Source organism: Carassius carassius, chromosome 26 (assembly GCF_963082965.1).
Source record: "Carassius carassius chromosome 26, fCarCar2.1, whole genome shotgun sequence".
NCBI classification, from domain to species: Eukaryota; Metazoa; Chordata; class Actinopteri; order Cypriniformes; family Cyprinidae; genus Carassius; species Carassius carassius.
In genome coordinates this window covers 20,740,841-20,767,934 of record NC_081780.1, presented here as the reverse complement: position 1 = coordinate 20,767,934, position 27,094 = coordinate 20,740,841, and the positions used below count along the sequence as shown (strand labels likewise).

At 35.9% G+C, this 27,094-nt stretch overlaps 1 protein-coding gene across 4 annotated transcripts in view; it reads right to left on the bottom strand.

Moving 5' to 3' along the window:
• The window catches only part of LOC132105956 (PHD finger protein 21B-like), a 67,384-nt gene that overhangs the window by 38,178 nt on the left and 2,112 nt on the right, over positions 1-27,094 (bottom strand). Inside the window, exon 1 of one of the 4 annotated variants that reach the window (XM_059511530.1) lies at positions 21,642-22,048. The exons of 1 other annotated variant lie outside the window; for it this stretch is intronic. In XM_059511530.1, the coding sequence (XP_059367513.1) occupies positions 21,642-21,695 (54 nt within the window). In that variant the 5' untranslated portion in view covers positions 21,696-22,048. Of the gene's footprint in view, positions 1-21,212; positions 21,326-21,641; positions 22,049-27,094 lie in introns of those variants that run through there. 2 more of the 4 variants (XM_059511529.1, XM_059511531.1) reach the window with 2 other exon arrangements.

Here is a 27,094-nt window from a genome sequence, read left to right as displayed (position 1 = left end):
GAACTGTCTCTTCCACAATCGCTTCTGCTATTTCCTGTTTATTTCTGTGAAGCTGCTCTGACACAATCTGCATTGTATAAAGTGCTATAGAAATAAAGGTGAATTTTCTATACTCAATTTCGATTGACAGGTCAGAACAGGCACATTATTTTATTACAACACAACTTAAATCTTTACCTAGTAGAGAGTTGGACCATTTCAAAGGTGTGTCCCTGAGAGGAGTGGACGAAATTACCAAAATCTTATTTTATGGTTTGTATTTTATAAGATACAATATTATCTTAATCGATGTAATTATTTTAGTTTATTTTAGTTATTAGAAATAGAACAAAGTAAATAATAATAAACAACAGGACATACAACAGAAAAAAAAACATCATGCTGAAGAGATTTATTTTCTGTCTCGTTTTCTTGTCTTTCTATGTTTGTGAATAATCCACACAATGAGGCTACATATCTTTTATGACAAAATCAAACTCATAACTGATAAATGAGATGTTAAAAACACTGTCATGCTCTTTATTCTTTCTAATAACTCCATCAGCTTTTATTCAATGTTTTGTTTTCAGGTTATGGTGTTAAATAATGTTAATGGATCACAGATCAGGATGTGAAAGGTAAAAAGCACATCCATAGGAAACACATCAGCCAGACAAAGCTTTCTATTTCTCCAGATGGATTATTCTCTTTAATCTTATGGTGTCTGTGCTCAGTTCATCTTGGTAACAATTTAGAATAATAGAGAACACATATTCACTATTAACTACAACTTTTCCCACAATAAACTCCTAATTTGCTGTTCATTAATAGTTAGTAATGTAGCTGTTAAGTTTGGGTATGAGAAGGATTTAGGGATATAAAACATGGTCTTGCAGAATAAGGCATTAATATGTGGTTCATAAATAATAATAAACAGCCAATATGCTTGTAGTATGTATGCTAAAAAACAACTAGGTAATAGTGGGAATAGGTCCTTAAAATAAAGTCTTACTGATTTGATCACACTTTATTTTAATGTGCCTTTGTTACACAAATAAATAGTAGGGCTGCACGATTAATTGAATGCGATTGTCATGCGCATCTTGTCAGTAAAACCAGTTCTGTAATCAGCAGTAAATCTCCATCGCGTGTTTTCAGATGGAGGAGCATTTACTACACAGAGCTGTAGTTCACTGACAAGCTATGCAAAACCGCGCTCATAATCGCAGACCGATTTAATCGTGGGATTATGAAATTGAAGATATCCTACGCTGTTTGCGTAGCTTGTCAGTGAACTAAGGCTCTGTGTAGTAAATGCTTTTTCATCTGAAAGCACATGAAAATACCACATTTAATAACATGTTTTTACTCCAAACTCACTTCATAACGTCAGTTGAGTGTTTGAAATAAATCCTTCTGTGAGATGATGTGGCTTCTTGCACAGAATAAGGCACGCAACATATTTCATAGTATTCTAAGCAGTGATAAAGGCTATGTTGATTAGCACTGCCTTATTAAGTACTAAATTTTAAACCGACGAACTCAGATAAACAATATTTGTAACCCTGGACCACAAAATCTTAAGTGTCAATTTTTCGAAATTGAGATTTATGCATCACCTGGAAGCTGAATAAATGAGCTTTCCATTGATTTATGGTTTATTAGGATCGGACAATATCTGGTTGTGATACAACTATTTGAAAATCTGAAATCTGAGGGTGCAAAAAAATAATAATACTAAAAACTGAGAAAATCGCCTTTGAAGTTGTCCAGATAAAGTTCTTAGCAATGCATATTACTAATCAAAAATTAAGTTTTGATATATTTACGGTGGGAAATTGGCTAAATATCTTCATGGAACATGACCTTTACTTAATATCCTAATGATTTTTGGCATTAAAGAAAAATCGATAATTTTGACCCATACAATGTTTTTTTTTTTGGCTATTGCTAAAAATATACCCCAGCAACTTAAGACTGGTTTTGTGGTCCAGGGTCACATATTGTCGTAGTTGTGTGTTTATTAGTCCCACTGAATTGTCGTTATTAGTCAGAAGTTAAACCTTCTGTTTATTCAGCAACCTCTCTTGGGATTTCCTGGTGTTCTTCTGCGGGGCGTATTTGAATATTGATCTCAATGTTTGCACATAAAAACCACTCTCCTACACAGTTTCTTAATTTGTTCTTAACAGCAAAATTTATATTTATCCATTAATCCGTCAATGCACATGCACAGTCCTTTCAGTTTTGTGGTTCAATCCGATCAAGTTTTTACATGAACTTTTAATTGTATTAGAAGAGGAATAAAATCCTTCAATCCCCTTCAGTTTCATTCCGATCGAGCTCAATCGGATCGACTGAGATGTTTACATGACGGCTTTTCGGTCCGATTGAGCCGTCAATCCGATTACAAACAGATTATTTGGTTCCATTTAAAAGTAGCCACTGTAGCCAACTCAAGAACATGATGTTGCAATGACCTTGTCAGAAAAAAAAACAGTCTAATTCATTACAATGGGCGGCTCTTTGTACGCTCAAGGACAACCTCTCTATCCTCAATTACCTCTGTCCTCATCTGTTTTACTGCCACCCTACAAAGACAGATCGTGAAACTGGAGCTTTACAAGACACAAGCAACACCATGACTACTTTAAAGCAGTTCAACTACAGCTACTTTTCTCTGAGGAGTCTGGTGTCACCTGACCGCTCAGAAGGAAAATGCATCTGACGGGTCGAGCTGATCTCACTATTGATTACCACAGTTAACATGGTCAGATTACTATGGTTTAAAGAATCCTTACAGATTCCAAAGCTTCCTGGGAATTCTCAGAGGATCTGAGAGGAAGTACAATAACCATCCACATGAGACACTGACATCCACCGAACGCTGATCAATGAAAACGATCACATCACCCTTCAGTTGCACTTTTTTAAAAAGTGGTTTATTTTTGGCCTTGCATCACATTGCAAGTTTTGAACTTCAGCTCCGACTATCAATTCCAGTACCACCGCCATCATATTGGGATATGATTACATTTCTGTTTCTGTAATGAAGATGTTACTGTTAGTTTAAAGGTCTTCAGTCACACTTTAACCGCCATGAGCAGGGGCATGTGGCGTTTTAAGGATTAAGTGAAGTTAGATCTGCAGGCAGGAGATGTGAAGTGTCTTTGAAAGCTTGTGAGGCTCTCTTTATTTACAGTGAGTCACTCGAGCACTCTCGCGACTCTTCCTGGAGGGCGGTGTGTGTTTAAACTGTCCTCAAGCTATTAATAGCTCTGCTGTTTCATCTGTGCATACTGAATATGAAGTATGCCACCTTCCGGCTACTGCATGCCAGCGACACCAGGAGAAGTATGTCATGAACCCTGAAGCAGCATGTGCTAGAAATGCTAAATAAACAAGCAGCAATCTTTATCTAAACTGACATTTATAACAGTCCATGACTTTTTATAAACCATATGAAGTCCCATTTGTTGGGAGAATCATTAGATAGGTTTGATCATCTATTCAAATTAACATAGCAGGAAAAGTAGCTAGTTTTACATAAAATTAAAATTGTGATTTTGGCCTGTCCCACCTCAATGATTTTCTCAACTGAATCTAGCAATCATACAAAAGTGTCTTTTAGCACAATTTTAACACAATCAGGAAAATAACATTCAATTCATTGTAGTAATCAACTATTTTAAACTATTTAGTAAATAATTTAGTAAATAATACATAATATCAACTATGTCACACATTTTAAATGCATGCATTACTACATGATTTTCAGCCTGTTTTAAATTTGAATTGCGACACACTGGATGCTGCCATCATTTGAACCTCTTCTAGTAAAGTAAAAGGAAAGGATGGGACTTGTGGCCAAGTATGGTGACCCATACTCTGAATTTGTGCTATGCATTTCTCCCCATCCAAGTGCACACACACAGCACTTGAACACACAGCCCAAGCAGCAGGCAGCCAATGCTGCACCACTCGGGGAGCAGTTGGGGGTCCGGTGCCTTGCTTTAAAGTTTTTACCTTAGTCGTGGTATTGAGGGTGGAGAGAGCACTGGACATTCACCACCACCTACAATCCCTGTCATACCTGAGACACCAACCTGTGAACTTTTGGTTACAAATCCGACACTCTAACCATTGGGCCATGACTGACATAATGGTTCTACATGGTTATGTAGACCATTATCCTAATGGTTCAACAGAATGCAAAGATAATAATAAAAAAAAATTGTCTTTGATTTATGATCAATTTAATGTTTAATCAGGCTATTAATCAAATTTGATCAATAATTACAAACCAACATTTGGTCCTAAACTAGCGAAACTTGACTGAGTGACAAAATTTCTAAATCTGCACATTTGTTTCTTTCAAGCCTGTCGCCCTTTATTATTATTTTTTTTATATATTTTGCCTATTTCAGTTAGATTTTTAGTGCTTTAAAATTACTAAATCACACAAATCTATTTGGACATATCTCATGTCGTTCCAACCCCGTATGACCTTGTTCATCTTCAAAACACAAATTAAGGATCCTTACATGATCAAGGCTCAAAAACGCAGCAAAAACATTTAAAAAATCCATGTGACATCAGTGGTTCAACCGTAATTTTACAAATTTAGTTATGAGAATACATCTCTATTTTCAGTTTCTATATAAAAGCAAGACAGCTTTACTAAATGTGATCAACTACTGTTCCATCTGTTATGATATTTTGTAGTGAACTGTGTTTAATATGTGATAATCATCTCACACACATCACTCTGTAATCACCCTCAACTCACATCATCACTTTAAAACCTATAGTGAAATCATGATGCATAAATGCATAATTCATTAATTCATGAGAAAACTGTATTTATTAGTGTTAGTGATGTAACAACCAATAACATGAATATGCAAGTGTTTCTTATAAATGACTTGCAGTACTGCTTCTAGTTATTTATGTATTCAGACATGCAGTCCGTATGGATCCTGAATACGTGAGCAGTTCAGCATTTTATTTAACTATATTAATTATATTATTATATTAAAAAACACAACTTTTATTATCCTTCTCATTTTTAAAATGTAATAAATATCTTGTAGAATATGAATAACTGCGTAAATGGAGTCATGAGAGTTCAGTAAAGCTGCATTACTTGGATTTATAATTAGTTTGACTTCCCAGGAATATTAGTGACAGAATGTGAAATATGAATCAGCAGTCAAGCCATTACTTCACTAGAATAAAATCAATTCTCTGAACACCTTGTTCCGTGCAGTAAAAACTCAAATGCTGCATGTTTTCTCCAGAAACGAACCTTCATTATTGTTCATTTACTCTCAACAGAGCTTTTCTATAATAACAATTTCCGGTAGAAAAACATGCTGAGCATTTGAATGCCAAGGTAAGTAAGACTTCGCCATCAAAAATGTTGTATTTCCTTTCCATAATACTCAAATAACCTTGACAAGAATGTTTCTGCTCTGTATATAAATCATAATGTTTTAATGGCCTTCAGAGCCACTGCTCCTCCACTTGGATACAGATGGTTTGATGTTTACTAAGATTACAATTCTTTGGTAATGGTCAAGCTAGAGAAGAAGCCTGGTGGGGACCAGCATAGCATACTACCATCTCATGCTAGCTGAAAACCCTTCTGAATCAAAATAAGACTACTAAAAGACCATATATTTTCATGGACTTCACAAACATATGAAAGCAAAGGCCACAAGATCAACAGCATAAGTTGAGCCACACAATCCACAGAAAACACACATGGGCTCTGGGAACCTCACAATAGGTGGGCAGTATGACCCAAAATTGATATCACGGTATTTTTCAAATATTACACCGGTTTCACGGTTTATGACGGGATTTTATTTTTTTGTTCCATGCATGAACGGGTGTAAACCACATTTTCAGCTGAAAGCGATGCGTCTCTGCCGCTAGGATTGTCAGTGTATATATTCTGTTGAAAAAAGCCGCTAAAAGCAGCTGAGGGTTGCTAAATCTAGCACTGAAGTCGCTGATGGCAGCAGGTGGTGGATATGTGTGGCAATCAGTGGATATTGTTGACGAGTTCTTCTGTGTCATCATGTTCGTTTAGTTCTACAGCTTCAGTTTTGGAACTTTCACGCTTAGTAACACATACAGCCGTGTCCTCGCAACAGTGCAACAGTGAAAGGCTCAATATGTAATTTTTCTGCTTTAAAAATAGCAGATATCACTATATCTATGTTAGATATATTTTTTAGTTGTGTACTTACATTATCCCGAAAGTTTCCACGAACTTTCAAATCCAGAGAAAATTATAGTTTAATTAGAAGACACGGCACGTTTCTTTATTTCCGTTTTGTCGCCCGTCTATGGCGTCATATAAACTTTGACCCCTCTAGTTTATCTAACTTCCTGCGGAACTGCCAAATACAAAGGTGAACAGAAGCAAAGACAAGACGAAGAAGAAAAAGTAGTAGCTAGTCTTGATTGAGACTATTATATTTTATATTTATATTGTTTATATTCGTATTTATACTTCAATCAATAACTTAGTTATGGATCATGATTATGCTTTGACTGCACGTTCTGTGAAGCGCAAACGTACGGGTGAAATAAATGACCTGAGAAGGTTTTGGGACGAAGAAGAAACGAGACACGGGTAAATATTGGAGTTGCATTTCCAAGATAGAGAGAGCTTCGTGACAAGCTGAAACTACAGAGAGATGCTTGCATTCTAATAAACAGGTATGCATCCATTCAGCTAACTATATCTATTCGTATATTTTGTGAAACGATGATGTCTTGTGTAAAACGCAGACGGACTAGCTCTCATGTAGAGTATAATGTAAATCTACATGTGTTCTATATCTAGCTGGATAAAGTAGCTTTTTTTAACATATATTGTGTTTTATACATATATTACTACTAGCTAGATGGAATATTGATTTGATAGGAGTCTGATAATTCATATATCTCTCCGTTCGAAAAGACGTGATTGTCAAAATACTAGGCTGTTGCTGCTGTAGGTGAAGGGAGACCGCTGACAGACCAGGCTCTTGTCTTCATGACAACAATATCTATACTTCATGTTGAACATAAATATAAAGCCTACTGATAAAAGACACCGTCAACAGTATTGACGGCAAAATAGACGATGTTTGACAGGTGCAATATTTGAAAATCGATAATTATTTATTTATTTTTTAAATTACATTTATATCTGAATTTATGTCAACCTATAGACTTCAAACATCAAAATGTCATGAATTAATATGTATTTGTGTACAAAATTACATATGAACATATTTTCCTATTATATTTTGCCTGGAAACGCTTCCAACATGCGCGCGCCTTGAGCCGCGCGTCTCACGCAGGCAGTCTGCAAGCTCTAACCTATTAACATGGGAGCCGAATTAAACTGACACGCCACGCAGCTAAGACGCTTGCGCCACGCATCCAGTGTGTCGCCGGCCTCAGTTAAAATGAGTGAGGAATGTGGGGAGTGACAGAGCGCATGTTCCAATGAACAACAACTCCCATGAGCCTACGCTCTTTCCCGACGTCATCAAAGTACGTCTTATGTTATTATTTTGATTGATGACCCCTGGTGGCCAAAAATTCCATACTGTGCGTTGAAATGAGACCCCTCTCAGATGCATTATAAACATTATTTAAACAACACCAGTATTGCGGAATTTTAAAAAAATCATATCATAAGCCTTCAGAATGAACCGGTTTACCGTCCAGCAATACCTCACACTCTCATGTTGTTCCAAACCCTCAAGACCTTTGTTCATCTACGGAACACAAATTGAAGGGGTGGTTCATTGTTTTTTTTCTAGGCTTGAATGTGTTTATGGGGTGCAGTCTAACATGTGTTAATGCTTAGTTAGAAAAAAAAAACTTATAATTTTCACATAATTTACCTTTATTCCACACCACTCTGTCCCTTCTCTGAGAAGTTTGCTGATCATTTCCTGCTTTTATAAAGCCCCTCCCTCAGAAATAGGTGATGGGCTCTGATTGGTTATCTAGCCCAGTGTGTTGTGATTGGCTAAACTTCCTCTAATACACGTATAAATGTCCTGCCCCTCACCTCAGCGGCTTGTGCTCCGGTTGTATTGTAAACAATGGCATTGTTCATTTCGCTTATCAGTTTGAGCCCAATTGAGAAGCAGAGGATGTTATTGAAGAGGATCATGCAGAACCTGTGCAAGCACGGCTTTTAATAGTGGGTCTTTTGTTTTTTGTTGTCTCATACTTTTAGATGCAGTGTTATTTGCAAATGCTATTGCTTATTGCTTTTATAAACAATTTTATCCTAATTAAAGCTTTAATACAGTATGGCAACTGCATGCATGTTTAATGCTTCTCATATACATTTTAGTCCAAAAATAACAAAAAATATGACTATTCAGCATTAGCCGCTTTTCCACTGTCGGGCCAGTGCGAGCCAGGGCTTAAAACGGGCCGGGCGGGGCTAATAGCCTCGGGCCAGTAGCACTGAGGCCAAAATAACGCTGCATTTTCCACTGTCGAGCCAGAAGCTCCGCTGCGCTTCACTAAAACCCGCCCTTTACACGCCTCTCAGGAACAACGTCATGCAACCCCATTATTTCACCAACAAAGAGAAGTTATTTAATGAGAAATAAATCACTGGAACATGCACAAAACGAACATGACAACAGCGGCCTTTTGTTTGCATGCTTTGTTAACTATCTAAATTCAAAAGCATTGATGTTTTACTATGAGTGATACATTGAGCATAATGAATTAATTTATCAGGATTGAAAATGTCACACAAATAAATGTATTTCTATTTTATTTATTTTTAACGCTAAAGCGTTATGAAAATAGCCTGCTTATTCAGTCAACACTGTTTCTGTTTACTTGTAGTCACATACGTCACATTTATAATGAATTATAATTTCTCTATTTTTATAAAAGCTCCCGAACAAAAACCATTATAATATTTTCATGACATAGGCTAAGTGGAGCTAAACTCTCGAGACGAGACTTATAGCAGATAAAATATGTTACTACACAATTGTGATAGAGAGTAAGAAGCTGACATCTGATTTCTTCAAGCGGTCACAGCTTACCACATTTACTATGGTAACTTTAATACCTAGTGTGTATATCTTTTGCATTGCTTATAAATATTTCTGCCTTTTATGGTGATTATAATCCACATCGGATTGGATCAAATTATTTCAAACACTCGCTGCTGACTGAAAGTGAGTTGAGCTCAACTTATTTTTAAAAGTTTTTAATGCTGGTGTTTTAGCTGTTAGCTTTCCGAAATGATCCGTGGCGCTGACCCTCTCCAGACGCGGAGAAACTCCGCCTTTGTTCATAACCACTCCTCTAGCCCCAGCTGACCCGCTTTGGCCCAAGGTTTTCGTCTGGCCAAAAGACCCTGGCCGTTGGCCCCGAGGAAGCCCCGAAGAGGCACGATCAAGCCCCAGAAGTGACAGTGGAAACGCGACTGGCCCTGGCACGCACTAGCACGCCTGCCTTTGGCCCGACAGTGGAAACTGTTATCTTCTCTTCCGGGTTGTGAGTGCGTTCACGACGCTGCAGACGTATGACACTGCTGACATGTTTTCTGGTGCACCCAATAACAAAGATTACACGTCAGCAGCATCATACGTCATCAGCACCACTGCAGTGTTGTGAACGCACTCACAACAGACCCGAAAGAGAAAACAATGCTGAATAAAGTCGTAATTTTTGTTATTTTTGGACCAAAATGTATTTTCGATGCTTCAACAAATTCTAACTGACCCTCTGAAGTCACATGGACTACTTTAATGATGTTTTTATTACCTTTCTGGACATGGACAGTATACCGTACATATATTTTCAATGGAGGGACAGAAAGCTCTTGGACTAAATCTAAAATATATTAAACTGTGTTCCGAAGATGAATGGAGGTTACTTACGGGTTTGGAATGACATGAGGGTGAAATTTAACATTTTGATCTGAACAAAAGAATTACATTTGCTTAATATCAATGAAAAATAAAGTGAAAATTTATGAAAACAAAACAATTTTAAACAATCAAATAAATACAGACGTTAAACATTCTCAGAACCTTTCAACTTGGATTTCACAGGTTTTTTTCAGTTTGTATTTATGTTCCGAAATGGAATCACAGAGACCACGATGCGAGCACCGCCCCAACTGGACAAAACACCCCCACCACGAGAGAAAGCTGCAGCCATGCATGGACTCTACTGCCCACTGAAGGCTGAAGGCTCTTTAGCTTCTCTTTCGCTTGAACCCACACCATGGTCCTGTGGTAGATGTTAAAATCCTAAATGAAGCCACATTTCAGCTTTGTACATCGAAAGGGGAACTGGAACAATTCTTTCATTCTCCATTACTAGCAGCAAACTATATTAACGCTAACATTACTGGTGTGTAGGGCTGTAGTCAACCAAAGAAATGCTTAGTCGACCAAAGTCCTGTCCTGCGCAACGATCAGCCGACTAAAGAAACAACAAAAAAAGATGCGATGCTTTGCATTTTGATTGAACATTTATTAAACAATTGTCATAGAGCATTTATTAAGCAACAACGAAAAAACATCAATAATACATAAAACTATAATAATAATACAAATCTTTGAAAATTAAGTGATTTTTTTTACTGCAAAGTGAGGAGCTCTGTCCTAGGTCTAAAGAGACAGTCACAATGGTGCAGCTGACCACACCACACGCTACAAAAAATATAAGGCAGCATTTACGCACAGCTGCAGGGTGTGGCCTGCACACCTAAACAACTCCACGTCTGGCCACTGACTGGATCCCTTCAGTAATTCCAATAGAAAAGAACCATGTTGGCAGCGTTGTCCATTACCACTGACACCCGCTTCTCTGGTGGAATGTGGTAAGCTTTCGCGACTTGAGTGAGTCGCGCAGCGACATTTTCTCCCGTGTCCGCTTCATCCATCTGCTTTGTTTCTAACACAACACTATTCATTTTCCAGTCCGCTTCAATAAAACGGACCGTAACTGTCATGTATGCCTCCATTTTAAGCTAAGACCACAAATCAGCTGTGAGGCCTACAGCCTCCGAGGATAGGAGTAACGTTAACTGGTTTACATTTAAGTTACTTTAAGTCCATCAAACAGCGAACGTAGCGCACGCATGACAGTCTCCTGTGCTGGCACAGTATATCTTGGCTCGACGATTTTAAACATGTTTTTAAAGATTTCTTGGACATTTTGTCGACTAAAGCCAAAACAAGTAGCATTCTGAATGAATACAGCAAAGCTACCTATATTCCTTACTGAGCGCGAAGCAGCCGTGTAGCCAGCCACAGGTGCGGTTCACGTGGTGCGCTAAACTGTGGCGCTGTTATAAAATAGCCTAAATTAAAGCATTTAAAGTTTGGGATAAAACATAAGCTAATTATATTTAGAATACAGTAATATATAACTGCCAATAAAGGAATAAATATCAAGGAGTAAATCAATGAAAATTTCTTTATTGGTGAAAAAAAAATAAAAATTATGCAACTGGTCGACCAATGAGAATGTCAGTCGACCAAGACGGCATCGACCGATTAGTCGACTAAATGACTAAAGTTGACAGCCCTAGTGGTGTGCCCTAATGCTAGTATTTCCTGTCACTGTTTAAGATCAGAGATAAAGACTGCTATCTTGCGGTCAGGATATAAACTTAAAACAAAACAACTGCCATGAATCTTGTATAATTTTTAACCTTTTGTGCTCTGGTGCTTAATAAACAGAACTGCACGTGTCTTGCAGACATTCTTATCGTGGGCATTTCAAAACACAGAGAATAATTATTTACTACAAATTATTCGGAATTATGAAAGCATTTTAAGAATACTTTTCCCATCCATTCAGAATGCACAACACGGCTGTATGCTGCTTCAAAGAAGCATGCAAACTTATGTAAACAAGCACGGATGAGAAGTGCATGGAGGAAAAAAGCGAGAGACGTTCTGGATGAAAGCATGTTCACTCACTGACAGCAGATGGCACTGAAAAGCAGAAATGCAGCTGTTACCCCAGTAACTCTTTGTTATTGAAACATATTTAAACCTACAGTCCCTAAGTTTTGCCTCTTTGTTGCCATCTCTGTTTGAAATCCTGCAATTGCAGCTGTGTAATTATCTTTCTTGTGTCGGTTGTTTTGGTTGCGACTCCAGCGCGGATGGATCTAATGTTAGGAGGAGTATGTGTGGCAGTCAGTCACCGCACCGGTTTGGATATTCACTGTACTTCAAAATTATAGATGTCTTGGAATATATTACCCAAATAAAAATTGTCACCATATATTGTCATCTGAACAAGTAACAAGTCTGCCCTGTTTGTTCCGACCAACTGAGGAAAAAAAGCATAACAATAAATCGCGCTACCTTATTAAAAGCTAATTGCTGTGAATCGGGTTAAAGTAAGTCGATAGTTTGAACACTGTCCGGTTATGTACTTGCTCAAATATTGATTTTGGATCATTTTTCACCAAAAATAAAAAAAAAGTTACAGACTGCAGCTTTAAATGATTTGACTTGACTTGACTTGATAAAAATAAACTTTTTACATTTTAATCTGGACTACAACATTTCCTAGATATTGTTTGAAAATGTTTTGATTCTTTATTGTTTGCTCACACTTTACATTAGGGCTTCATTAGTTAACATTAGTTAATTCATTAGTTAACAAACTGCCAAACATCCATTTATCTCAGATCATTTCAATATTTAATAACACGTTGTTATAATCTAAATTTGCAACTAACATGAACTTAGAGTTGTTATTTTTTTAAAAGATTAATAATTTCTGTAGCAAATGCAGCTATTGCTCATTGTTAATTTTAATGCATTAACTAAGATCTTATTGTAAAGTGTTATCTATAGTTGTTTATAATTCTTTTGCACTTTAATCTGTGTAAAATTCTTTATCATTTTTTGTGTATTTAAATGTTCAGTTATTTTTGTTATAAGAAAAAGGTTTTAAACCTGTTATAGACCTACTGTATTATAACAACACTTTTTTTGCATCTACATTTCAACCGCGATAATACAGTATACCGTGATAAAAGCATTAGCAATTAATCGCAACATGAAAAATTTATGCCAGCATATGCCTAATGATGAATCACGCAGGTACTCTGGGCTACTTACCTAAACATGTCTACAATAGTATGAATATTACCATTGCCATGCAATGTGCTAAAAATGACAATAAAGTTGACTTTGACTTACACTTATTATACCGGTGTACCGTTGTGATTCAAAGGAAAGACAAAAAAATGGTTTGGAAAATGGATTCATGGTGTACTCACTTATTATATAAATTGTGTCAATTTTGAACACAATAAAGTCACGGACTGCAGGTTTAATTAATGTTTGTTCAAATAAATTTGTCATGAAAACAAGTTTTATATCAATAAAAAGTTGATTAAAAAACACTGCTTTATTTGCACACATATATGTGTGTGGGTGTGTGTGTGTGTGTAGGGTTTATATCAACTGTCCTAAATTCAATTATAATTAAAACATTTTTAAGAATAAAAAAAATCTATTTGGACCCCATTACTTGCACGTTACTATAATATTAAATGACCCAATTAACAACATGCAAACAACAAAGTTCACAAAATTCCGTATGCATGCCAAACTGAAAGACCAGAAAATTCAGTACAAACAAATTTGTAAAAATGAGTCACAGGTACAATATTTTTTTTTTAGAAAGGCTCTTTTTTGGACTAGAGAGGACATTTTGAGCACCGCACGTTGCTCAAAGCCTATGTGTTTTATTTCATTAAGATCAATAAAATCAGTTTTTCATGCTATGACTCAAAAGCTGAATCAGCACTTCAGAAGGAAATAAGCTCATAGACTGCAGCAGAAGCAGTTGTTTTATTTTAAAGAATGTCTGTGGGCAGTAGTAAACACTTGGACACATGTGGAAACCGTATCAGCCTTTGGTGACCTACTAAAGCACTGCCCTGCCGCCCCAATAACACTAGAGGCAGCATCACAGAAGCGTAAAGGCACAATCTTATCATATCAATCTTTAAACAGTCTTTATGTATTTTAAGGGCACTTCAATAATGCATCCACCACTGACGGCCTAGAAAAGCATGCAGATTAGAAGGCAGAAGAGTGTGGAACATTTGACAAGACATGCCCTCTCCTGAACTGTACTGTTTTACTCTAAAAAAAAAAAAAAGATTCACATTAAGTTTCACATTTTTGAAACTCAAATAAAAATGTCCACTTTGATTATACAGTTTAACATAAACAAATAAACTTCATATGATGCATATCTGCATGTGTGTTTCAAATACACAAAAACCATACATTTATCATCAATAAATCCAATTTGTGGCTAATCTGTAACTAATTGAATATTGCTTGTTCAACCTTGCTCATACTCTTTAATGGAATAAACTGAATTTTTCACAATGACCAGATTTATTCTGATTCTAAGCAGAAAATGCAGTTATTTTTTTTAATGATCATTTGATTTAAATCTAAGAGTTGTAGATAGTTCATTATTTTGTTGTGCAGAAATCTTACCTATTTCTTCATGTAGGTATGACTGGTAAATATGCATCACATTAAGTTTATTAATGTTACTTATGTTAAAGCAATTCAAATATAAATCTTAAAATTAGGCAGATAGACAGATATCATTTTGGGGCCATAACCTGCAAATCTGTTTTGGTAACTGTGAGGTTATAGGTACAAATATCTGGAGAGTAGAACTTTGTAGTACACATCATGTCATAAAGTGAGATAAACAGGGTTCATGCAAATCACATTCATGCCTTATTCTATTTCTGCTACTGATGGCCATAATCTGAGTAACAATAAATTACTGATCAAAAGAAAGAATAGCTTTGGACCACTCATACGCTAGAGTAACACTGACTCAAAAACATGCTACAAACAAAAGGCACCATAAGTAGGTTTTGGAACAGAGCCATACAGTCATCATTGAAAGCGTTGACTTCAAATCAAGTAATCCTATTGGTCATCTAACGTGATCTAATCTCGTTACCTTATTAGCTCATTACAGTCTCACCGCTCAGAAATCCAAAGTGTTGAATCAGACATCAAGCTCAGATGCATTTCAATGACAGAACGAACCTCATGCACTCATGAACAGCTCTTAGTGACCACATCTGTCAAGCTCTGAAAAGGACAAAAAAGCACCAGAAAAGCTTCATAGAAATGGTCCATATGGCTTTTGCTCAACATTCCAAGTCTTCTGAAGTTGTGTGAAATCTCAGTGTGAGGAACAGACTGAAATAAAGTCCTCATTCACTGATAACATTCCCCTCAGCTGAAGCTTGTGTCTAGCTTTGGTCTAAAAAATAAATAAATAATTACAATTTGAGAGCCACTATAGAAAATAACATTATTTTTCAAATAAATACTTGAGTCCGTTCCTCCAACAAAACACAACAACAACAAAAAAAAAAACTATACTAGGACAATTTTGAAGATTCAGAAAGTAGTACACAAATTTTGGGGAAAAAACTTGACATTTACATTTTACAGGACTTGCCAGGGCCGCTGCTGGCTAAATGGGTGCCCTAAACAGAATAATATTGTTGTGCCCCCTCCCTCAAAAAAAAAAAAAAGAAAAGAAAAGAAAAAACCCTACTATAAGGGCTCAAAATAGAACGTTAATAAAATATAAAAGTATATAAATAATTTTTCATTAAATTGTATTATTTATAAATTACAATTGTTGCTCTAGACAGTTAAATGTAGCTATGATTTTATTAATACAGATGACTGATTGTTTTTATATTCTCAAGCATTCAGAAATCCCACAAAATAAAATTAAGCAGTTTTACTACGATTTTGGTAAGGTTTGTGATGTGATGTCCACATGTTTTTCTTTTCTTTTTAAGAAATTAAAGAGGCTGAAGCATTTCTATCGCAAAATGGTGGCCAAAAATGAAAAATTAAGTGGATATTTGAATTAAATGTTTGGTCAATATTTAACAAGGATTTGATCATCCTGTATGTGTAACAATAGCAATTATCAGGCCTTTGGTGCCCTTTGCAGGCGTTTGTAATAATGCAAATTGTTTATTTTGTATTACATTATGTATTTTAACACTGTTATTCAATGAAACCATATGATTATTTTTAATTAACCAATCGCTTCATTGTTTTATAAAATACATTTTAAGTCATGGAAACTAGAATTTTAAGTCAGATGCGTTGTTGGTGATGGTGAAATTATTTCCGACATTAAAACATGTTACTAACATCAACAGTCCAAAAATTATTTATGTATATGTACATGTATATGTTAATATTAATATAGAACAAACGTTTTTTTTTGTTTTTTTTTTGAGCAACTGGGATGGTGCCCCCTTGGGAGTTGGTGCCCTACGCAAACTGCGTACTCTGCGTGTAGAGAGCGGTGGTACTGTGACTAGCAGTATTAAAATATTGGCTGTTCATATGTCATATATAGTTTTATAAGAATATACATGCATGCTTTTTTTAAATGATATTTAAATAGAAAACACAATAAATATGTTACAAAAATAAAGTTTGGTTTACCACAGAGTCAAGACCATGTGTGCTGTTTGACATGTTGTGTATTTAATGAGTAGTATTGTTTTTGGTGTCCTGTTTTAATTTTAGTTTTAGTCTAGTCTTTGTGTGAAGCTGTCATTTTTAGTTTTTATTAGTTTTAATCACATTCATACTCTTTTTAGTTTAGTCTTGTTTTAGTCGACAAAAACTGATGACATTTAGTCTAGTTTTAGTCAATGAAAATTGTATTTTAGTCTCCCAGTCAATATATTACCTAGTAGTATACACGTAACCAAAATTTTCTTTCAGCCAAACCCATTTCAAACAAGGTTATCTTATTATATTATTGTTACCTTATAGACTCTCTGATTTGAATTTACAAAATTTATTTAACCAACCAAACATGTTAGAAGTACACACATAAAATAAAATAAAATAAAAAAAATGTGAAAAAATCAGCAAATTTTTCTCCCAAAGACCATCGGTCCCTTTCTCTGTGTCAAGGCTGATTTATACTTAACGCGTCCGCAAGTTGCTTGGGTGAGCGGAAAATATGATGTCATTGCGGTGTTCCCGGAAGTTCGCTTTGAGTGCAACTCATCTAGCGTGGCGGCATGCACAGGGTTTTTTGTAACTTTCCGCATAGCTCCACATCCAAACATGCACGTCTGTGCCAGCATTTGTGTAAAACAGAAGCAGTTTAATGTGAAGTTCAAACTCCATCAGGTGCTTTTTGATGGAAAATGTTTTTTTATTTTTTTATTTATTTTTTTTTGCATTGTTTTGCTTAATCTGCTTACCATTTCTTGTGTTTGATGCAAAATACAGCGAATAGTTTAAGATTGTTTTAAGTTTGTACATAAAGCTGGTGAGGAAGTGATGTCGGTTGAGTCTGCGCAGTGCGACCTGATGCAGCCCCTGAAGTTAGACACAGGTAACAGAAATACTGCAAAATAATAATAATAACGCGACTAAAGACAAAATATTGTAATCACATTTCGTTCTGTCTTATTTTGGGCAATGAAAATGAAGAGACATTTTAGCATAGTTTTTATTTTGTAAACCACATTTATTCGTTTTTATTCGTCAACAATATTGCATTATACATTTAATTATAGTCATCGTCACATGACCAGCATTTACATTGCGTCTGGTCTCATCTCCGTCACGTGATAAAGGTTTGTTGACGACTATATTTAGTCATAATTTTCTTTGACGAAAGCAACTGAGACACAAATCTAAAGACATACAGGTAAATTCAATTCATAGAATCTGTAGATACTTCAAACTGGATGCAAATCACATCCTTGCAAAGCACTGCTATCTTGAGTAGAATATTAAGACAAGGAAGATGACATCTTGATTACTTTGATCTGAAAACTTCTAATGCTTCACAACCCTTTAAAAACCAAGGCACGAATCACTTGCACAACTTAATGTCTTATGAGATTGTGAATGAATGGCTATAGAAGCGTTTCACAATAATAGAGTGAAATACATCAACAGAAATAACCGCATGAATGATTTACCGCAGACAGTGATGCTATGAGACACGATCAATTCGATTAATTAAAATAAAGCTCTGCTGGTCATCCATCATGTGTTTTTGGATGTTTTCTTCATGTCTTATATCCTCACATAATGAGCTTCAATCTGGGCCTGAGTTTGTGTACTGTAGGTAACACAGTCATGCCTGAACTTGAATGCTTCACACTACTGCTCTAAATAATATGTGTTACCATTAGATAAGACCAGTGTGTCGAATCAAATCTGAATGAACTTTGCAAAATATCAATCTTGCCAATATAATGGATTGCATGAACTTTAAATGAGAAAGCATGTTGAAACCTCTAGTAACTGTGATATTCTGCTCCTATAAGATGTTGAGAAAAACACTGAGTGAAATCATTTGAAGAACAGTTTCATAGATTTCCCATAAGTACCATGAAGAGCCATTTCATGATGCAGGAAGATGACAGTAATTTTACAAAATATCTTCATGCAACATCTTTAGATGTTGAAACGAAAAAATATTTGCTACTGACACAAATATACCCATGCTACTTATGACTGGTTTTGTGGTCCAGGGTCACATTTCACAATTACAATCAGATGTTTTTACATATTAAAGCTGCTGTCAGTCCGTGGGACAGAGCTACACAAATCACTTTGGACAGAACGCTGAAGTGCTTTCAGGCAAAGAGATACAAGTCACTCGCATTTGTGGTAATTCAATAAACTTATGCAACCAGTAAACCTGTACATTCTTCGCTCTCTATAAAATGAGATTTGGGGTGAACTACTCATTTATCACATGGGTTAGAATAACAGCATCTGAATAAACAGACAATGCAAATGTAGCCTTTCCTTTACTATAACGAAAACTGGGCCATCTCTGCAGGACAGAAATCTCACTCCATTCCAAGAGGCAAAAACAATACAAGAGGGACACACAAGAACACACACAGAGGGATCATTTTAAAAAGGATTTGTAAGACCAAAAATTTAGTAGAAGCGAACAAATCAAAGCTCAAGATTTACACTAAGTTAGCGTTTCTGGATCAGTGATGCAACAGCTAGCAAGAAGACAACAATACAAAACCCTCTCACGCAATATGTATTAAAAACTCACAAGCTAAGATAGATATTTATATATGGACAAAAGACGTTTGCCCTGCGGGGAACACAAGATACTTACAAAGGCTTCACACAATTATGATGTTCTCAGCTAATAAATGCTGGAGGGTTTGCTTCCCCTGTTCATCTGCGTTTTAAACCTCCTTCAAACGAAAGTTCAAGTGAAATATAAAGAGGATGGGTCAGTACAGGCCCAGACGCCAAAAAAATGTTCTGTTATAGTTCAACATATTTCTAGATAGACTAGATGTTCACCTAATACATAACCTGAATAAGCTTAATGACATTTAATTCCGATTACATGAATTCACTCAACATTTGCATAAAAATGTTGTGGTTAGGTTTGCAACACTCTGGATTTTCTATTAAAACACTGCACACTTTCCACACATTTATAATAGCCTACATAATTCACTTCTTAATGTAAGCAGGAAATGAAAATCAACAAACTGTACTGCAAAGACACAGCTTTTGTATGGGTTATGAAAGCCTGTGTTTTATTTTTTTTAAAGGTTAGCAATTAGTTATGTATTAATAATACACTTTGAAATGTCTTAGTCTTAGAGCTCTAAATGAATTACATATGTGTTATTAAAGCATTCTCTATAATAGAGACATTATTATGATAATTGTATAATACTGTATATCTTTTGATATAATTGCATACTCTACAGTTATAAATAAAATAGACATCATTTATATTAGGTAACATAACATGTGTTGTGTATTTTACTGTATCAATGCATTTTAAAGCCTTTCCTTTAGTATTCAATGCATTATTTTAATCTTAAGAAGGAATAAGTAAATATTATTAAGCATTCTAACTGTGATAGCCACTATTAATTACAAGAAGCTCATAATAAGTATTATAAGGCCTACAGAGGCTTGTGTGTAGTGCCTTGTGTGATGCTGACTAGTGTTTTCTCCTCCCTTCCCCCTCTTTAGTATGGCCATGAATGAGCCCTCCCCCAGCCAGAAACTCTGCAGACTTTTGCTCCATGTTAGCAAGAAACCAACACCCCTTCAGCACAAAATGGAAGCTTCCACTATCAAACTGAGGAACACCAAAAAGCCTCACAACAAACATTTAACAAATACACACACAGCCGAACATTTGACATGTCAAACACGTTGAGATGCTGCGTGCGCCGCTGTCCGAGGTGCTGAACGTTGCGTTATGAATAGAACGTCCATCGAACGAACTCAAAATTCTGTCGTTCCGAGGGATTCATTCTGACAGACGAATTCAGTGAAAGATTGAGAGGATCTCTAACAAACGCTTCAAAACAAGGCCAAACAGACAAATTACCTATAAACCTATAAATAATTGTTATAGGAACGCTATAGATGACCTTCTTTCTGAGTCGCGATTATAAAAAAAAAAGTGAAAGTGAACTGCAGGGATCGAATCAAATTCGACCACGTCGTCATGTGACCAAGAAAAATAACTCCATGATAAAGACTGTCGATAAAGTATCGAATAAGTACACGTTAAACAGCGATGTTCTAATGCAACATGTCCGAGGAAGTAACGTTAAGCAACTTCCTTCACAAACTCCCAAGAAACATGTCGGCCAACTAAAATGGACGTGTCAAACAATTAACTAGCGTACCAATACAATCTCGTTGTGTAAATAAAGCAGATTGAACTGATTTCTAGTAGCTAGTTTGAATCCACTTGGTTGAGGCAAATGTTTCTAACAAGATTAATGCACTCATGACGCGAAATGTCATCACTAATTACATCGAAATGGTGGAAACATGCTTGAATCCTTACTTGTTTTTCACTTAGAGATGTTATACTGCTTCCCCTTTAATCTAGGCTATTTGTTTCTTAAACTCAACGTCATAAAATGATGCATACAGGATCAATACGATTCCGGACCAAAGAACAAAAACAAGCCAAATATTTTCAAAACTTGACAAAACCGTTTGTGTTATTTGGCAAAGTCACGTAAAGGACAAAGCGTAGCGAACGACAGTAAGAACTATTGATGCCGACAAAGTTTCTCACCCAATGTAAATGCCCCATTCTTCAACGCTTCAAATAAAATGAATTACCTGTGAGTCCTGCTTCATTTGTGCAACTAGTTTCTAAACAAAATAAAACGACGAAAAAACGTTTCGTTTAAAGTGTTTCAAGTTAGGATATGAAGGAGGAACAAAGCGACGAGCAGCGAGTCCGTTTGAACCTCATAAATATTCAAGTCTCGTCCCGATCGCTACACAAAACCGCCGCATTATTAGTCCAAATCGCAAAAAAAAAAAACACGCCGCACGCGTTAAAGTGCATCAAAGAGCATTTTAACAATCTGCGCTCAAAGTGATTATGGCGTCATAAAGGCGAAAGAATGTTACCGTTGTATCACTCTAAAAGGCTACGACTTCCAGCCAAATTAAAACGCTCGCACACGGCGGATTTCTGTCTTCCAGCGTGTATTCACATAAGAAGTCCCGGGAAAGCTTCAACGAAATGCCATTTTTATTTACCTGATGACATTGGACTTCTACTTTCAATGCTTCTTGAAGGCCTTGTAGCTCCATATTTCGACTCCAGAAGCACTTTTCCCCCACTTTCGACGCGATCCGCGTTATTTGTGGCGTAATACAAATATTTTTAAAGCAACAATAACAATCGCAAGAACTACTCGGGCTGCACAGCAAGTTCTCGCTTCTTTACTGGCCGTAAGACTCATCACCCACTTTACGCCAGTATAAACAAAAGTGCTCAAAAGGCGAGCTAAAGATTTCAGCAGTCACATAGATCCACTCCAACATACACACGACAAATGCCTATCCGACCTGTACGCTACTCACGGCTTTATTTTTAAGACTTTGAGTTGAAAATGTGGAACTATATTTTGTCCGAGTGCGCGGCTTGATTTCACTTTGCCTGGGGGAAAAGTTGCGCTTTGGTTGTCAATGCTAATTCGGAAAGTTCCCGGATGGAGCAGTGAAAAGAAGAACTCTCCCTTCCTCTGTCACGTGAACGCGCTCCCTCAGTTATGGAGTCATGCGCGCTCCTACACATCTATACAAAACAGCAGAACTACTGTAGTTTCAGATGCTCACACAATCTTCATGAAGAGAAGAAGGCATTGAATTATTTGGAAACCTCTATTTTGTTTGCTAAGTACCATATGCATAAAAAGCAGAACACAGTACACAGTTAATAAAAATCAGACATTTTGGCAAGGCACTGACGGCCATGAAATGTTTATGAACATATATTATTCTAGTAATAAATTATGTGTAAATCAAATACTGTGGCTGTTCTTAAAAAGCTTTTTTGATTATTTTGAGAGAGTTTTGATTAAGCATGAGCTGTATGAATGAGGTTAAGTTTTGGGACTGTGAATACACCCCCCCCCCCCTGCCCCTTACAGACCTCACCCCCACATAGCTTAAATGAACACAAATCCCTCCAGCTATTAAAATGCAAATATGAGCCTCTGAACTGCCTTTAGTAGTGGTCTATAACAGTCTACTTCTATGGGTCTGCCTTGCTTGTAGATTTCCTTATATATCTCCTTATCATAACATTTTTTTGTTGCTAACATCATTTAACATGGCATCTGGTGTCTATCGCTAAAGATAAAATTTATTGTGTTTACTTCTTTGAATAGCTTGGTTCAGTTGCTTGTATAAAATAAATTCTAAGCTAAACTCTGACTGTGTGTTAATATTAGAACTTCCTCTTTAAAAGTTCTAAAATGAGCATCCCTACTAATGTGTTTTGCATTTCATGGTACTCTCCCCTCCAGCTGATCATTTGTATCCCAGTTGAAGTGTTTACTCCACCCTGCCCCTGTACCAACCCCCATCCACCCTCCCAGGCATCCCCCCCATAGACAGGATCCGCCCTCCGCCCCCTAAACACAAGTCACAACATCATTGGAGCGTTGTGCTGTGTTCACGCGCTGCTCTGCTCTGCTGTCCTATCAGGAGTTGTGGCTGTAGCATATGCATCCAGACAGACATGAGCCGAATGAATGAGAGCCAATTAGATTTCAGGACAGGATGAATGTGATGTGGAAGTTAATGTGATGCAGAAAGGGCAGTACAGTGTATTTACTTACAACTGACTGCAAATCGTTTTCTTCTTGATGAATGTGCTTATGAAGGAAGTCAAAAATCATAGTGAAGAGAGTATATTTTTTAGATGTTTCAGAAGTTTTCCACTTTCACTAGTTCATTTCAAATGGTCCTGTGGTCTCTGTTTTAATACATAAAAGATGCATGCATATCTAAAACTGTTAGCAATTTTTCAAAAGAGATTTAACCCCTTAACTGTCACCCCCCAATAGGTATGAAAGTGCACTATCTAAACTTAAATTGTTGTAATTTATCAAAACTTTGGAATACCTTAAGATAAGATAAGATAAGATAAGATAAGATACATATAAGGTTAGTCTCTTTTAAAAGAAGAAAATCAGCAGATTATTGCAAAATAATTTTTCAAAAACTTACAGTATTAAAAATGCTATAGAAGTTTAAATCTAATTTAAAGAAATATACTGTATTAATTTTGTTTTATATATAATAATTTACAGAACAGGTTTAACTCTAAAACTACTATACAATTAAAACCTTATGTCTAAATAAGTTATGTTCCAAATTTGAAGTTGATATGAAAAAATGTTGGTTCCTTTGAGTATTTATTTAGGGCGTTGTACCACAAACAGCCACTGGGTGAGATCTAAACTCCATTGATTTTTTTTTAATGTATTTTAAATGCACTGTATATAATCAGGTCCAGACATATTTGGACACAGGCACAATTTTTTATTATTTTAGCTGCTGACCAAAACATATTAAAGTTACAGTTATATAATGAATATGGGCTTAAATTGCACACTCTGAGCTTTAATTTGAAGGTACTCCCGTCAAAATCAGAGGAAAGGTGAAAGGTTAGGCAATTACAGCTCTTTAATATGTACCTCCCCCTTTTTCAAGGGACCATAAGTGTGCCATTTTAAGTGTGCCTTTGCCATTTGCATTTGGAAGCTGTTTTTGTGAACCCACTTTATGTGGTCAAAGGATCTCTCCATACAAGTGAAACAAAACAAATCCATCAGAGATAGCAGGAACATTTGGAGTGAAAAAAAAATCAAGAGTTTGATAAATTCTGAGAAAAAAGAACCCACTTGTGAGCTCAGCTCAAATGGAGCAAAGTAAATTTGGCGGTGCTATATAGTACAAATGGACGATGAACCAAAACATAAAACAAGGTAAAAAAAAGGAATATTCTACTATGGCCAAGTCAATCTCCTGATTTCAACCCGATGCATTACAGTTGCTGAAGACAAAACTAAACTCAGAAGGACCCACAAACAAACAACAACTGAAGTGAGCTGCAGTAAAGGCCTGGCAAAGCAGCACAAAGGAGGAAAACCATGAGTCCCAGACTTAAGGCAGAGGATTCTCAACAAAATATTTAAAAATTAAAATTAAACATTTTATGATTATATTTATTTGTCCAATTACATCTGAGCCCCTAAAAATGCGATGTACTGTGGATAAAAATGGTTGTAATTCCCAAGCTTTTTTTCTTGAACGTCAATTTCATCTTGATTGTTTTATTGATAATTCTGTTCTGGTGGCATACAGAGTCAAAATTATAAAAAATTGCATCAGTGTCTAAATATACATGGACCTGACATTATGTGTGTGTGTATATATATATATATATATATATAGCTGTAATAAAATAAGTTTGACTTCTATATTTTATTTTATATCAGTAAACGTTTTATTTCCATTAAATCTTTTTTTTTTATGATATTAGTTTTAATTATGACCCTGGGTTGCACGATAGCACATGTTAAGGCTTTTAAAAACTTGCATTCTTACAGTATGTGGTCGATAAAACACCAATAAAATAATGCTAAACTTCAGTTGATCACACTGATTATTACATAAAGTCTGTATTTAGACATTTCAAGTACTTGTAATCCTGTGTATGATGTCATTGTTGCATATTATTAAAATAATAAATTACGTATTATTGGTTTAAACAGATTGTTCGTGAGATTGATACAGCATCTGGGTCAGACAGTATCAACTCTGTTTATAAATCCACAATCTAATTCTGTTTACATTAAACAAACCTCTGGAACTCACAGGTCTGTTACTATGACAACAACTCTAAGATGAACAGAAGAATCCAGGATTGGGTCTAACCCTAAAACAAGAAAAAAGCCAGCGCAAAACTCTAACCATAAGAACTGGTAATGCTTATATATTCAGAGATGAAGCATTAGGTTAAACATGTACAGTATAAAGAAAATTGAGTACATGGTCTATAAATCACATAATGTAATTAATTAAGTTTCCTTTACATTTTGTGTAACATGTGATTGGTCATGACATGAACGGCATCAGATATTTTTGCCAGCACACTATCTTTTCCTGAGACACCCTGTGACTGTACTAACGGAATTTCCTGGAATAGATGTGAGTGTGTCACTTGAGCTCAGCTCTTACTGTAAGCAACACAACAGAAAGAAGAGATCTGATCAAACTGTATCATTCATCTGCAGATGCCAGCACTATGAGTAAAACAAAATCAACTCATGTGCCAGTCAGTGGGTGGAATTAACATGACAAACATGAAATGACTAAAACACATCAATAATTTGGGGCATTAGTACTGTACTTCCACCTCTTCTACAGAGCAGCAGTGTTCATGTGGGATCTGCAAGTTCGAGTCTGAAGCTGACACTATTAAAATATCAAACTTTTCAATATAGAGCTGTGTTAGGTTCTCCTAAAACTAGCCTGGGGTGGTGGTTTGTGTTGCTGAACTAATTTATATGAACACGCTTCATCAGCTGGAAATCTACTAAATGTGACAAGACAGGCAGATTTAGTTGAACGTATTCATCCCAGTTTTTAACATTTATGGTTCATCTTTCCTTGGAGAGGCAGAAAAGCTTGAAACATCAGTAGCATCAGAAAATATATTAATAAAACATGTCATGGCATAGCACGCCTTAAAAAAAAATATGTGAAAAACATTGTCAAGACACTGAATATTTTGTTGTTATTACTCTTTATATGTTGCATATACTTTATATATAGCATGCATTAAAATGTATCAGTAATGCACTTAATCTTTAATTTTGCATCATGTTCCCTTGCTTATTATTTGAAAAAGAAGTGTTTGACCTAAGTCAGCAAACATTCATATTTAATTTGTTGTAAATATACAGTGCTGTAGACTGAGTTCCGTTTAGCTTTAAAATCCAATCACTTATAGATTTCACATCGTCAGGCAAGTTGTTTTTCTATTTTAATGTAATAGTTGTTTTCGATGACAACTTTCATTTAAAAGATTAAACTGATTGTAGTGCGGTAGCTTTATGGTGCTGAAATAATGGTCAAAGACATGAAGATAACGCCAGAGAGATGGTTCCATTAAGAGAAACCAATTAAATTTCCTCTTAATTTGTCCATTCGCTTCTCTAATTACAGCATGTTAACTAAATCTGCATAATTAGACTTTCACTGATCTGTGCTGCCTGACTGACATTTAAATATGTCATTTTAACAAATTAGCAATTAGAGACGCATACAGCAAAAAACATGCTAATCAGCCCTCATGACTTCATTAAGAAAACTAGTGAGGAGAACCCATGACCGCTTTGAGTCAGAGTCATAGGTGACAGAAAGAATCAGATTCATGTTTGTATAAAAGGAAAAATGGTCTGCATTATTACTTTAAGACTGACAAAAAATTTTTTAGTCAGAATGTCTTCATACATTCTGCTATTTATAGACTGTTCAAAAAATAAGGGTGTCTTCCTGCCTAAGTGGGTGGATCTTGGCTGCAATAAGCTGCAATATGGACTCAACCTTATGTTAAGTCAGGCTACATGACAGCAGTGGAAGACTATTCCCATCGGATTTAGGAACATTTTAGTCTTTCTGTTAATGCAAAC